This window comes from Camelus ferus, chromosome 1 (assembly GCF_009834535.1).
Source record: "Camelus ferus isolate YT-003-E chromosome 1, BCGSAC_Cfer_1.0, whole genome shotgun sequence".
Lineage (NCBI taxonomy): Eukaryota > Metazoa > Chordata > Mammalia > Artiodactyla > Camelidae > Camelus > Camelus ferus.
The window spans coordinates 8,023,254-8,036,213 of record NC_045696.1 but is presented as its reverse complement, the minus strand read 5'-3'; the positions used below and the strand labels follow the sequence as shown (position 1 = coordinate 8,036,213).

Genomic DNA, 12,960 nt, shown 5'->3' with positions numbered 1-12,960 from the left:
TCTGACAGAAGGTAGGAAATTTACTTTCTGGAGCAATTTTTGCTGCTGAAGATGTGAGTGAGCCACTGTTTTGGAAACAGAAGGAGTAAGGGATGAATAACTGAATGATGAGAAATCCTCTCCCTTCATTCCCTCATTGGGCTCCCCAGAGGCTCCCCAGAGAAAAGCCCTAAACAATGATGACAGCTTGAGCACCCTTGGAATCACACGCTCAGACCTCACTGCTTCCAGTCTGAAATATAAATATAGCCAAGGATCCCCAGATGTACAAAAGTGAAACAAAGGGAGTAGATGGAACCATGTGAAATTTATTGGGAGGTGGGTAGATACTGAACAAATAAATCTCTTAGAAGGAAAAGATACATAGTTGAAAGAAATACATAAGGGGCCAACATCTGAATAAGGAGATTTCAGAATGGGAATCAGAGAACAAAGGGGAGGAAATAATATAAGAAAGATTTAGTTTATGCTAAATACCCAGCATAATGTCTGGAAAAAGATAAGAAATATCATCATGAAATTTTAGAGCACCTGAGAAGAGAGGTTTTTTTCCTTCCAGAAAGGAAAAACCCAGGCTACATGCAAGAGATCAGGAATCGGAGTGGGAAGAACAGTGAATGACAGATGACAATGGAATGATGCTTTTAAAGTTTTGAGAAAGTGATTTCTAACCTAGAAGTCTATATAAAAATCAAGCCAGCAATGAACTTGAGAGATGAATAAAGATATTTTCATCATGGAAAATTTCACATTTTTTATGTTGTGTGTACCCTTTCTCAAGATTTTATTGGAGATTATTCCCTCTCCATATAAGAAAGGGGAAACTCTTGAGAAATAAGGTCTAACACATAAAGTCCAAATAACAAGCCCTCTGAGTGGGGCAAAAAGTAATTAATTGGTGATAAATTCACGGAAAAATTAAGCAGATGAAGAAAGTGAGGCAATTTTTAATACAGGGGAAATTGTTTTACATGAAAGGATAGGGCATGCAGGTTTACTTTGTGGCTCACCTTGGATCACTGAATGTTGATTAAGAAAATACTATGGAGGGCAAACTGGAATGGCGGTGCCACTCACTGAGCTCTGGGATTCAAAGAGCAGCCTGGGATGGGTGGTAGCATTCTGTTTGCACATGTGTAGACTGAAATGCCGGAGGACATCAAATGAAGAGATGTTTGGCAGTATATGGATCTGATACTTAAGAGGTCTCAATAGTCTGTTTCTTCATCTGTAAAAGGAGAAAATACTGTCTACTTCATTAAGTCGTTGGGCAGTACTATGAGATACATCATTTAAAAAAAAAATGAACATGGGCATTTCTTAGAATTTCAAGATAGTTAGATTACTTCAAGGTCATCTATTTTTGTCCATGTCTACATTTTATAATCTTACATTTTATACTTAAAATATTTTCTAGCCTGAAACGGAGACTTTCTACTCGTTCATCAACTTTGAATGCAAAGAATCGAAGATTGAGTAATCAAGCATTTGAAAATTACAAAGATGACGATGATGATGAAGATGTCATCATCTTAGAAGAAAACAGCACTCCCAAGCCTGCAGTGGATGATGATATTGAAGTGAAATTGCAGCAGAGTCACCTGGAGCAAAGTGGAGTTCAGATCGAGCCTGTGGGTGACAGTGAAGCTTGTGGCCAGACTGGTTCAACAGGCACTTCAGCATCCAGGTGCGATCAGGGAACTACTGCAGCCACCCAGACTGAAGTACCAAGTTTAGTGGTTAAAAAGGAAGAAGCGGTCGAAGATGAGATAGACGTAAGAAATGACACGACTCTACTGCCGCCTTGTGTGGGGGCTGAAGGAAAGACACATGAAACCCAGGAAACATTTGATAAATCTGCTGGTGATGCTGGTTGCCAGTTAAGTGAACTGAGAAATGAGCTGCTTCTTGTCACCCAAGAGAAAGAAAATTATAAAAGACAGTGTCATATGTTTACTGACCAAATCAAAGTGTTACAGCAGAGGCTGCTGGAAATGAACGACAGATACGTGAAGAAGGAAACTTGCCATCAGTCTACTGAAACTGATGCTGTATTTTTACTTGCAAGTATTAATGGCAAGTCTGAAAGTCCAGACCATATTGTATCCCAGTATCGGCAAGCTTTGGAAGAAATAGAAAGGCTGAAAAAACAGTGTAGTGCTTTGCAACAAGTAAAGGCTGAATGCAGTCAGTGTTCCAATAGTGAGAATAAAAGTGAGATGGACGAAATGGTTGTGCAGTTGGATGATGTATTTAGACAGCTGGACAAATGCAGTATTGAGAGGGACCAGTATAAAAGTGAGGTGAGTTATATCACTCAGCATAATGGGAGTCATGAGGATCCAGGGGTATCTAAATCTTAACTGCTATTGGCTAGATTAGAATAAATCACTTAATATTTCTGTTTATCGACTATCTGCTACTCCACTGGTTCTCACCTGGAAATGGTCCTCCCTGGGGGCATATGGAAATGTGTAGGACGGTTTTGGAGATGGACATTGCTGGAATTTAATGGATGGGGACCAGGTCTGGTAAATGTCCTGTAGTGTATAGGACATTGCTGTGCAGTGAGGGACCATCTTTCTCATTCCCACTTAGATGCTTACTTACTAATACCATGGGAGTTCTGTGCCTGTTATTAATAAGTCTTAAAATAACCATCTGAGGTGGATGGTGATACTTCATTTTACAGATGTATCCTGTATTGGTTATGATCAGGTTCCTTTGCAGGTGACATAAAACCTCAAATAATGATAGCAGCTGCACAGCCATCAGAGACACAGGCTCCTACTTTGTTGCTTTGCTTCTCCACCTGCAGTTGTGATCTGAGATGGCCCTTGGGGCCCAGCCAGCATATAGCTACATTCCAGGTCGCAGGAAAGAGGAAGGTGCGATTCCTAAAAGGTGCTTACATGCCATCTGTCAAAACTTAGTCACCTGGCCAGTGGATAACTTGGAAATATAGTCTTTTTTATTATTATTATTTTTTATTTTAGGGGGTAGGTAATTAGTTTTTTGTTTATTTATTTTAATGGAGGTACTGGGGATTGAACCCAGGACCTTGTGCATGCTAAGCATGCACTCTACCACTTGAGCTATATCCTCCCCCTGGAAATGTAGTCTTTATTCAGGTGTTCTTTTACTGAGGAAGAAAGGAACCCCCAATTCAAATTTGGGTAGCTCCTTTTAAAAAACATTTTATGTATTATATTTACATGGTGTTCGAAAGGAGAGTTTTTCTGCTAAAAAGAGTTTGGAAACGACCGTATAGTACTGTATTTCCCCTTCTTCCTGGCAGTGATACCAACATATCTGCTCATTTAAACATTTCTCCTGATGTGTTGGCTTAGCTAGATGACAAAATACATAAAAATCAATACAAGCTTTCTGTTTTAACTTTTTTGCTGTTTTAGCTTTAGCTAATGAGTGTGCAAGAAATGAAAGTCATTATGATATCAACATAATTTAGACATTTTTATCTTGTTTTTTTTGGTTTTTAGGTCCCACTTGTTTTAGTCATGCTTTAATATTTTTTTTATTCTTTTAATGTGGAAAGACAGAGGTGAAACTGAACAAGTGAATCTTTATAGAAAGCTATTGCTTTTTTTGTGGTGTGTTTTTTGGGTTTTTTTTTTAATCTGATTTTTTTGATGGTAATTTTCACCAAGCAAGATTTTCTACATTTCTTAGCTTACATCTGCACTTTGACAATAGTATTTTAAAATTTTACGGTTATAAAATTAATTAAGTAATTTTTTTGTCAGGTTGAATTATTGGAACTGGAAAAATCACAAATCCGTTCACAGTGTGAAGAGCTGAAAAATGAAATCGAACAATTAAAATCTACAAGTCAACAGATGGGAGCAGATGTTTCAACTTCAAGTAACATTGAGGAGTCTGTAAATTATACTGATGGGGAAAGGTAATATTAAATGAGGCATTTCTCTAGGTCTACAGTTCTGGTTAGCATGATAACTTAGTTGCTAGCACACATCAAACAGATTGTTCTTTCAAAGGAAGTTACTGACTGAAATTCCTTTCTATCTGCTAGAAGGTTGCTGCCCTATTCGAATGAATTTTTGCTCAAATAAACTCAAAAATAAAAAAAAGTTAACTGCTGTGGTCCCAACATTATGATAGACAGTTACAAAAGAAGTGCATGTCATCATCTGTCCCTTCAAGGAACTAACAATTTAGGCTCAACTTAAGTGGAATAGGAATGTCAAAGGAATAAAGCTCTTGACTGGTCAGAGTGATTTGGAATGCTTCTTGGGGAAAAGTGAAAATTGAACCAGATACTGAAGAACGGGTTGAATTAGGCAGTGACTAGAAGACAGTGGACTGTTTCATGAAACTTACTTTTTCACCGTGATTTCCTTTACTTCTGTACTTGGCACCATTTCATTATGGTTTGCTAGCTCATTTTACTACATGCCCTCCTCAATTTTAACTTTTAGGAGATCACAGAATTACATGGTACAGGGGATTAATTAGGAAGAAGTTCTGTGAAAATAAGAAAACAGTAAATGAATGATAACCTTCTCTGAGTAAGATTTCAAATGGGCTTGGGGTTCTGACAGTGTTGGTGGTCTGTTGATAACTTACTATTCAGAAATTGTCATTAAGGGCTAAAATTGTGCAATTCTTCCTGCTAATATAAGACTTCATACCTAAAAGGTACTCTTGTTGAGAAATAATCTCCTACTATCCTCACTTGACATTAGATATATTATTACTTGGTTTTTTAGCTTAAGTTTTTTGAAGGATTTCGTTAAATCTGTTCATGGAAATAGAAAGGATAGAATAGTACCTATCAGCACGGAAGGCAGGGGGTCAGAAAAAAATCCTAACTGGTGTTTCTGAAAATGGGAACCACAAGCATCTGTGATGCTTATAAAAATGCAGATCCTTGGGCCCTGGAGTAGTTTATTAAATTGGAAACTTTCAAACAATCAACTAGATGATTCACTTGTACACTAAACTTTGAGTAACTCACGAGCTTTTAGACCTGTGCTTTTTCCGAAACAGTATAGCCACATTTGGCTGCTGACACTTGAAATTTAGCTAGTCTGAATTGAGATGTGCTTTAAGTGTAAAATACATGCTGAATTTTGATACCCTGGTATTTAAAAAAATAAAATAAAATACCTCAGTATTTTGATTATATGATGAAATGATAGTATTTTAGCTACATTGGGTTAAATAAAATATGTAACAACATTTATTGTTTCATCTTAGTTTTTAATGTGGCTATTCAAACATTTTAAATAGCATATGGAACTCAGTATTTCTCTCAGTGCTGTTCTATACACTAACATAGGGATCTGTGACGTGTCCCGCAGACAAGAGGAATTAGCCAGGACAGTCAGTAGACTATGAAAGGATCATACTGATCTTTTTGTCTACTTGTCATATAGAAATGGGCCTCTGATCGAAGATGAGTGGGAAAGCTTGGACAAGAAAACCACTGGTATGGGAATGATGTAAAATTTTATCAAAGACCCAGTGGAATCTTAAGCTCACAAAACATGCTTAAAATAACATTTTTGTGCCTTGTCAACCCAAAGATGAGCATCTTGCCCCATCAGAGATTTCCACCCTGGAAAGATCAGTATCTAAAATAAAATGGACTTACATTTTGAAGGGGGCAGAATAAGAGCATACGTTAACACTTGATCCACGTGTTTCACTCAGCTTCGAAGCAAAGGCTGCTGTGTGGCTGTAGGTATTTAAAGTCTAGAATGTTGATACTCACATACATGTATGTGCACCAGGAAGGAATGATAATCTAATCCAGGATTTCCCAATGTTTATAATAAATGCATAGTAAAATGGATAGTCAGTGAACTTTAGCATATGATAGGTTCAAAGAAATCCTGCATTTTAAAATAAAGTCCTGTTTAACATTATTTAACCCAAAGTTTTATAAGTTTATTTGACCACAGAACCATTTCTTTTTCCTTTTATACAACTATGGATATCTCACAGTACATGTTTTAGTGAATAATTCAGTTTACTTTCCTCAAAAGGAAGCTGAAATTCAAAGAGATGCATTCTTGTTCAATGTTCTCACTTAGTATAATATCACCATTGTTTTCCAGGTAATAACAAAATTTTCAGTTGTAAATAATGTATTGTAATAAATGTATTTTACCAGTCCACATTTTCTCCAGTCTCATATTAAAATTGTACTAGTTGGAACCAAATAGAGTGATTAGTTTTATGAAACACTCTATTTATCAACTGATAAATTCTTAATTATTAGATTAAATTATGAATTAAGTTAAATGAATTATTAAATTCTGTTCTCTAGAGAAGTTTTGCTTTTCCTTTAGTTGTATATCATTCTACAGAGATTCAGTTTTAATGTTTTTCTTAAATATTAAGCCCTACATGACTATTAAACTGTTATTTATAATGTTCATCTAATAGGTGAAATATTTGTATTTGCAGCCTCAAACTTCGATCTCTTCGAGTTAACGTAGGACAGCTGCTGGCCATGATTGTACCTGATCTCGATCTTCAGCAAGTGAATTATGATGTTGATGTAGTTGATGAGATTTTAGGACAAGTTGTCGAACAAATGAGTGAAATCAGTAGTACTTAAAAGTATGTTCTATGTGAGATAATAAAAATACCTGCTCAGCCCTTCTGGTTGTACAGCTTTCAGAGTGTAAACAACTTTGTTACAGATATGATAGGTAAACAGACTGAAGAACCACGATCTTTTCTGTATTCTATGCATTCAAGTGTGGACACAAGTATTGTGGACACATTATCCCACTTTTGAAATGCCCATGAATCATTGGTATTGAGCAGCTACTTAGCCAATTCATGATTTTGCTTTGAAATGTAAATATTTGTAATTAAGTCTGCATATTTTTTTATTACCCTGGAGGACTCAAGTGTTTTTCACCATAGGTTTTCAGGTTGCCCCTAACCTTTGTGCAGTTTTCTGGTTCCCCAAAGTGTATTTTTCTCTGAATTGAGGGCTGTGCCATAACACAAATGGAAATGTTCCCTTTGATTTTCTTACAGAGAAGTTTAAAACAGGGTTTTTAAAAATGGACTAACAGTCCTGATAAGTTGCAAGTGAATTGAGCATTAATGCTGCTTTTCTATAAATTCTTACCTCCTGAAATAAGGTAAGTAGAAACTCTATCCATTTTGCTAGGATTTTTTTGTGCTGAGATTGCCAATCATGGTTAAACAAAAGTGTTTTACAGAAAGAAGAAATGATCTTTAGTATAAAAAAAAGTATCAAAAGTATTTTATGTCCCGCCACATTTACTTTGAAGCCCATTTTTGGCTTAGTCCGCATGGAGTGGGCACAATAATTGTTTAACATTTCTTTTTGTGAAATTTCCTGTACAGCCTTTTGTAGGATTACTACAGGTTAATGTGAGTTGAGGAAGACAGTCTTTCTCCAACAGTACTGCAGATCTTTATATTATATTACAGACCTAAGTGTTTTATATCCAGGAGTTAAGCAACAAACTTCCTAGGATCATGGTATTACATGCCATAAAAATTATGCTTTATTGGTCCCATGTTTTGTGCAATTTGAAAGAGATGACTTTATTAAGTATAATTATGTATATATATATAATTAAGAATCATATTTTCCACAACTAAAATGTGCATTATTTTTTCAAAGTTTTATCATTGCTATTTATTTTTACTTTTGTTTCTGAACATTCAATATATGTTCTTTTTGTATGCTTAATTACATGTGTCATGTACAATATTAAATTTCTACTGTACATTAATTTCTTAAATAAGCAAATAAATGAAGATTGTTTTTATTTGCTTGATAAAGTAATTGAAAGTGTATTTTTGGTATGAAGCTGGTTTTCTGTCACAATTGTATCTGCTCAAATTTTAAAATATCTTGTAATAAAATAAATATATATATGATGGCTAACTCTTCAGGTACTACTTTAAAGGAATTCTACATTCAAGATACATTTTGAAAGTTAAAATTGTATCTGTTAGGACCTTCAAGTTGAGCTCATTCTACTATATTAATTAGAAGTTATAGTTAGAAGACTAATGCTATTTGTTTCCATTAAGACTACAACTGAGCTCACCTTGAGAGTGTGTGTGTACATTTTACGCTCAAAAAGAAACTTTTTCTTAACCTAAAGAAACCTTGCCTAAATGATAACTGTGTATAGCATGTCTAAGTTGTGAATATTTATGTAGCAGTTATTTCTGGAATTTGCTATTTTCTCCTTCCTTTTGGTCAGCTGTATTCTTGTAAAAATGCAGATTTTATATGGCTGTTAACTGGCTTAATGGAAAAGTTAATCATAGAATTTGTAAGAGAAACTTGCTTGCTAAAATGATTCTTTGGAAATACCTATTACTCACTCTTTAAGAAAATATTGCCAAGATACGATTCTTTGAAAATGTGGCTAACAAGGAGTTTAGCAGAAGAGTAACATGGGCTTTCATGGCATATGTAATTTTAAGGTAGAGATACCTTTTTTATTAAGTTAAATTTGTTAAAAGGCTAGTGTGGGAGGACAGTGTTGCTTAAACTCATTACTACTTTAAAACAAAAACAGTATGAGAATGTAAACCAGAACAGTCCACAGTCCCTCCAAACAGGACCTGCTTTAGTCAGCTAAGGCTACAAAATCAGTAAAACCTGTGTTCACATAGCAGGAACGATGTGGCATATCCATGTGTCCTTTATTTGGGCCTCAGATTCCTGATGTGGGTGGGTACTGCTGGTGACTCTGCCCACGATCTCAGACACTTGATTCTTACTGTCACACAGCCCATTAGGTCATTGTTTGTCCTGGAGGAATAATTAAAGTGATGGGTACCGGTGGTTCTCGCCACTGCCTACATTTTAGAATCACCTGGGGAGTTTTTAGGAACCCCAATGTAAGGATGCAACCCATACTAATTAAGAGTCTTTGGGGCTGGACCAAAGTATCAGGTGTTTGTTTTGTTAAAGGCCTTCCAGTGCAGCACCATTGCTTAAAGCCATTGATCTATACCCTCCAGTGTTGAATATTTACAAGTGTTGAACTCAAGTGGGTCTTGAAACAAACTCAGGATCTGCATGGCCACTTTCTCACTGGGGAAAGCAAGGATGGGGAGAGGGAAGCGGAGCTGGTGCCCAAGTTAGAAATGTAAGTGCAGCAGAATCATAAGAAGTGAAAAGACTTCCCCACTGCCTCCCTAAAGGTAACCACTGTTATTTTTCGATGTCCTTCCAGAAAATATCAGCTGCATACACATACACATTCATATATATGCATTCAGTTTATATTAAATTTTATATCTTTATACTTGATTATATATTTGTATCAAATTTACACAAGTATTACACCATATAATTGGTAATTCCATATTACTCTTTTGAACAGCTTTAGTACTGATACGAGTATGCTCCCAACGCTCATTTATTTCTCATCTTTTGATATTACAAAAAATGCTGCTGTGAAAATTAATACATATCACAGGCTTTTTCAAGTATACCCAGAGTGTAAATTCCTTGTAGTGAATATTGGTAGGTCAAAGAGTGTATGCTATATTAATTTTAATAAATGTTGCCATCCAAAAAGGTTGTATTTATACTCCTATGAAAAACAAATGTTTGAGCGTGTTTTTTTCTGTCCGTCAAACTTGCTAGTCTGATATGTGAAAAAATGGGAGCTTGCACTTCGTCTCAGGTTGAACATATTTTCATATGTTTTATTGGTCATTTTAATTCCTTTTTTCTGTGTACCAAATCATCTCTGTCTATTCTCTTCTGTTGGGTTTTTTGTCTTACTGCTTTAAAGAAGCCAAATGCCCGTTATGTGGCCACAAACTGCCCAGACAACTCCTAGCTTTCGGAAAATCCACAGGAGGTGAAATTGTACTTTGCACAGTGTCACATAAACAGACTCATTGGATTGGAGTCAGAGACCTGCCGGATTCATGCCTTTATACACAGCTGGCCCTTGAACAATTCAGGGGTTATGGGTGCTGACTCCCATGCAGTCAAAAATCATGTATAATATGACTTTCCCCAAATTACTAATAATCAACTGTTGAGCACAAGCCTTACCAATAAACAGTTAACATTTTGTATGTCATATATGTATCATATACTATATTTTTTACAATAAAGCAAGCTAGAGAAAAAAGTTAAAATCATCAGGAAAATATGTTTACTGTACTGCCGAAGTTTGTCATCTGTTAAGAAGATGGACCCTCACCTTCCTTTGTGGTAGCCTAGTGTAATCCATACAGTTGCTTCAAGGTAGCCTAGCTTGTACACTAGTCATAAAATTGTTACGGCATACAGTATTGCAGTCATATTCATAACACAGTATTGGAAACATTAATATTTTTAAAAAACGACTTGGCTGTGATGATAGGCTGATATGCATTTTCTCCAATTCTGAGAAAGGCATACTGTATGGTAATGTAATTCTTTGAAAGCAAACTTACAAAACAAAATTAATGCAGAAATTGTATACTAAATATCTTGTGCCTATGAAAGGTTAGTATCTACGTAAGTTTTATGCATTCATGACATTTACCTTTTTCTTAATTTTTTTTATTTTTCTAGACTATGTAGTTCATCTATTTTTTCATTGTAATCTCCCTCCAAAATTCCAATATATTTACTGAAAAATCTGCATGTAAGTAAACCCATGCAGTTCAAACGCATGTTGTTCAGGGGTCAGCTGTATTTGTCTTTTGGACATTGGCCGCAGATCACGAAAGGAATGCCATTACTATCCATCCACTTGGCATAGAGGAAAATATATATTATTTTTAGAATTAATTTTATGATCACAAAGTTAATTTACATATACTGGCCTCAGGAGAATGTCAAGACAAGAGAAGACAGTCTTGGTAAATTCAAGCCGCTCAAAGATAGGTAAGTGTGGTCATGGAGAATGAATTTAACCATTATGAAACTGGAGTGTGAACCACAAATAATTTCCTACACAAACGTGCTAGTAAGCATGGGTTGTGAGTAAATACAATTTCCTATTTCAAACACGTATAACAAGTTTAACCTCAAGGTTCAGTGTTAATTTCTTGCAAAGCAGTCAAGACTCAACATGGTAACAATATATAGAATAGACTCAAAAGAACTTTTTACCTCAATCTGGCTAATATGTGTCTTCAATATGTAAATACTATCCAGAACTCAGCCATACCTTCATAACAAAGTGTAATGGTGCTTTATACTCAGAAAGTACAAAGTGAGTCGAACAGTCTTCCTAATCTATGGGTTTCCTGTTCAGTGCTATTGAAAATTGTGGCCGGTGTTTTGTACTGTGTGGCCTATGTTTTGAAAGTTTGTACTGTGATCTGAACCGGGGCTGACGAAGTAATTTGGATTTACTTTCTTTTTCTATATAGGCAGCTGTCCCATGTTCTTGTGACTCCCTTAGTGGAGAATCTCTCAAACGTGTTTGTGGGGACACTTGAGACTAGAAAGCATTGTTCCCAATTTGCTGTATGACTTTATGCATGTCACTTCTGGGGGAAGTGTTCATAGACTGAAGAACGGAAACTTGCTATGAGATCCTCAGAGTTCCAGGAGTGTGAGTTGTCCAACTAGCTGCCAGCAGAAGTGACACAGTCTGACACATTGTTCAAGTCTTACGCTTCCTTGGTTAAATTTATTCCTAAGTATTATTTTCATGCTATTGTAAATGGAATTTTTTCTCAGTTTCCTTTCTGAATGTTCATTGTTAGTTTAGAAATGGAACTGATTTTTTATGTGATTTTGTATCCTGCATCTTTGCTGAATTCATTTATTCTAACATTTTTGTGTATGTGGAATACTTAGGGTTTTCTACATATAAAATCATGTCATGTTCAAAGAGATAGTTTGACTTCTCCCTTTCCAATTTTTATGTCTTTTATTTATTTTTCTTGCTTAATTGCTCTGGCTAGAACTGCCAATATTATGTTGAATAGACATGGTGAAATTGGGCATTCTTGTCTTGTTCTTGCTCTTAGGGGAGAAGCTTTCAGTCTCACCATTGAGTATGCTGTTAGCTGTGGGTTATTCATACACTACTGTTACCACATTGAGGAAGATTCTTTCCATTCCTGGTTTACTGTGTTTTTTTTTAAAGCTTATTTTATTTAGTATTTATTTTTATCAAGCTTATATATGCACATAGTTTAGAGAGCCAAACACTTTGCTGGGGGGGGGGTGGGTGGAATTGGATTTATTTACTTAAATGGAGGTACTGGGAATTGAACCAGGACCTCGTGCATGCTAAGCATGTGCTCTATGACTGAGCTATACCTTCCCCTCTGTTGTTGTTTTAATTATGAAATTATCTTGAATTCTGTTCAATGTTTTTTTTGCATCAAATGAGATGATAATGTGGAGTTTTTCCCCCTTCATTCCATTAATGTGGATGGCATGTTGATTGGTTTTTACATGCTGAGTTATTCTTGCATTTCAAGAATAAATCCCACTTGGTCATAGTGTATAATCCTTTTAATATGTTGCTGAATTTGGCTTATTACTATTTGGGTTTTTTTGCATATATATGCATAATATTATTGGTCTGTGTTTTTCTTTTCTTGTGGTTTCTGTCTAGCTTTGGTATCAGGGTAATGTCAGCCTGATAGAATAAGTTAGGAAGTGTTTTCCTCCTGTTTAATTTTTTGAAAGAGTTTGGGAAAGATTAGTGTTAATTCTTTAAATGTTTGGCAGAATTCACCAGTGACTCCATCTATCCAGGTCTTTTCTTTGTTGGAAGGTTTTTATTGAGTCAATTTCCTTACTAGTTTTAAGTCTATTCAGATTTTCTACTTCTTTGTGATTAAGTTTCGTAAGTTTTGTGTTTCCAGAAATTTGTCCATTTATATAGGTATCCAGTTTTCTGGCATACAATTGCTCATAACAGTATTCTATTTATTTCCATAAGAATAATCCTTTTTATTATAACATCACTTTTCATGTCACCACTTCCT

At 35.5% G+C, this 12,960-nt stretch overlaps 1 protein-coding gene across 3 annotated transcripts in view; it reads left to right on the top strand.

The window, feature by feature from the left end:
• MORC3 (MORC family CW-type zinc finger 3) overlaps nucleotides 1–9,610 on the top strand; it is a 38,673-nt gene extending 29,063 nt beyond the window's left edge. For all 3 annotated transcript variants that reach the window (XM_032469014.1, XM_006187477.3, XM_014561638.2), the window contains exons 15-17: nucleotides 1,418–2,303; nucleotides 3,765–3,922; nucleotides 6,454–9,610. In XM_032469014.1, coding sequence (XP_032324905.1) covers nucleotides 1,418–2,303; nucleotides 3,765–3,922; nucleotides 6,454–6,607 — 1,198 coding nt within the window. In that variant the 3' untranslated portion in view covers nucleotides 6,608–9,610. The remainder of the gene's footprint in view (nucleotides 1–1,417; nucleotides 2,304–3,764; nucleotides 3,923–6,453) is intronic.
• Nucleotides 9,611–12,960: the final 3,350 nt, after the last annotated feature.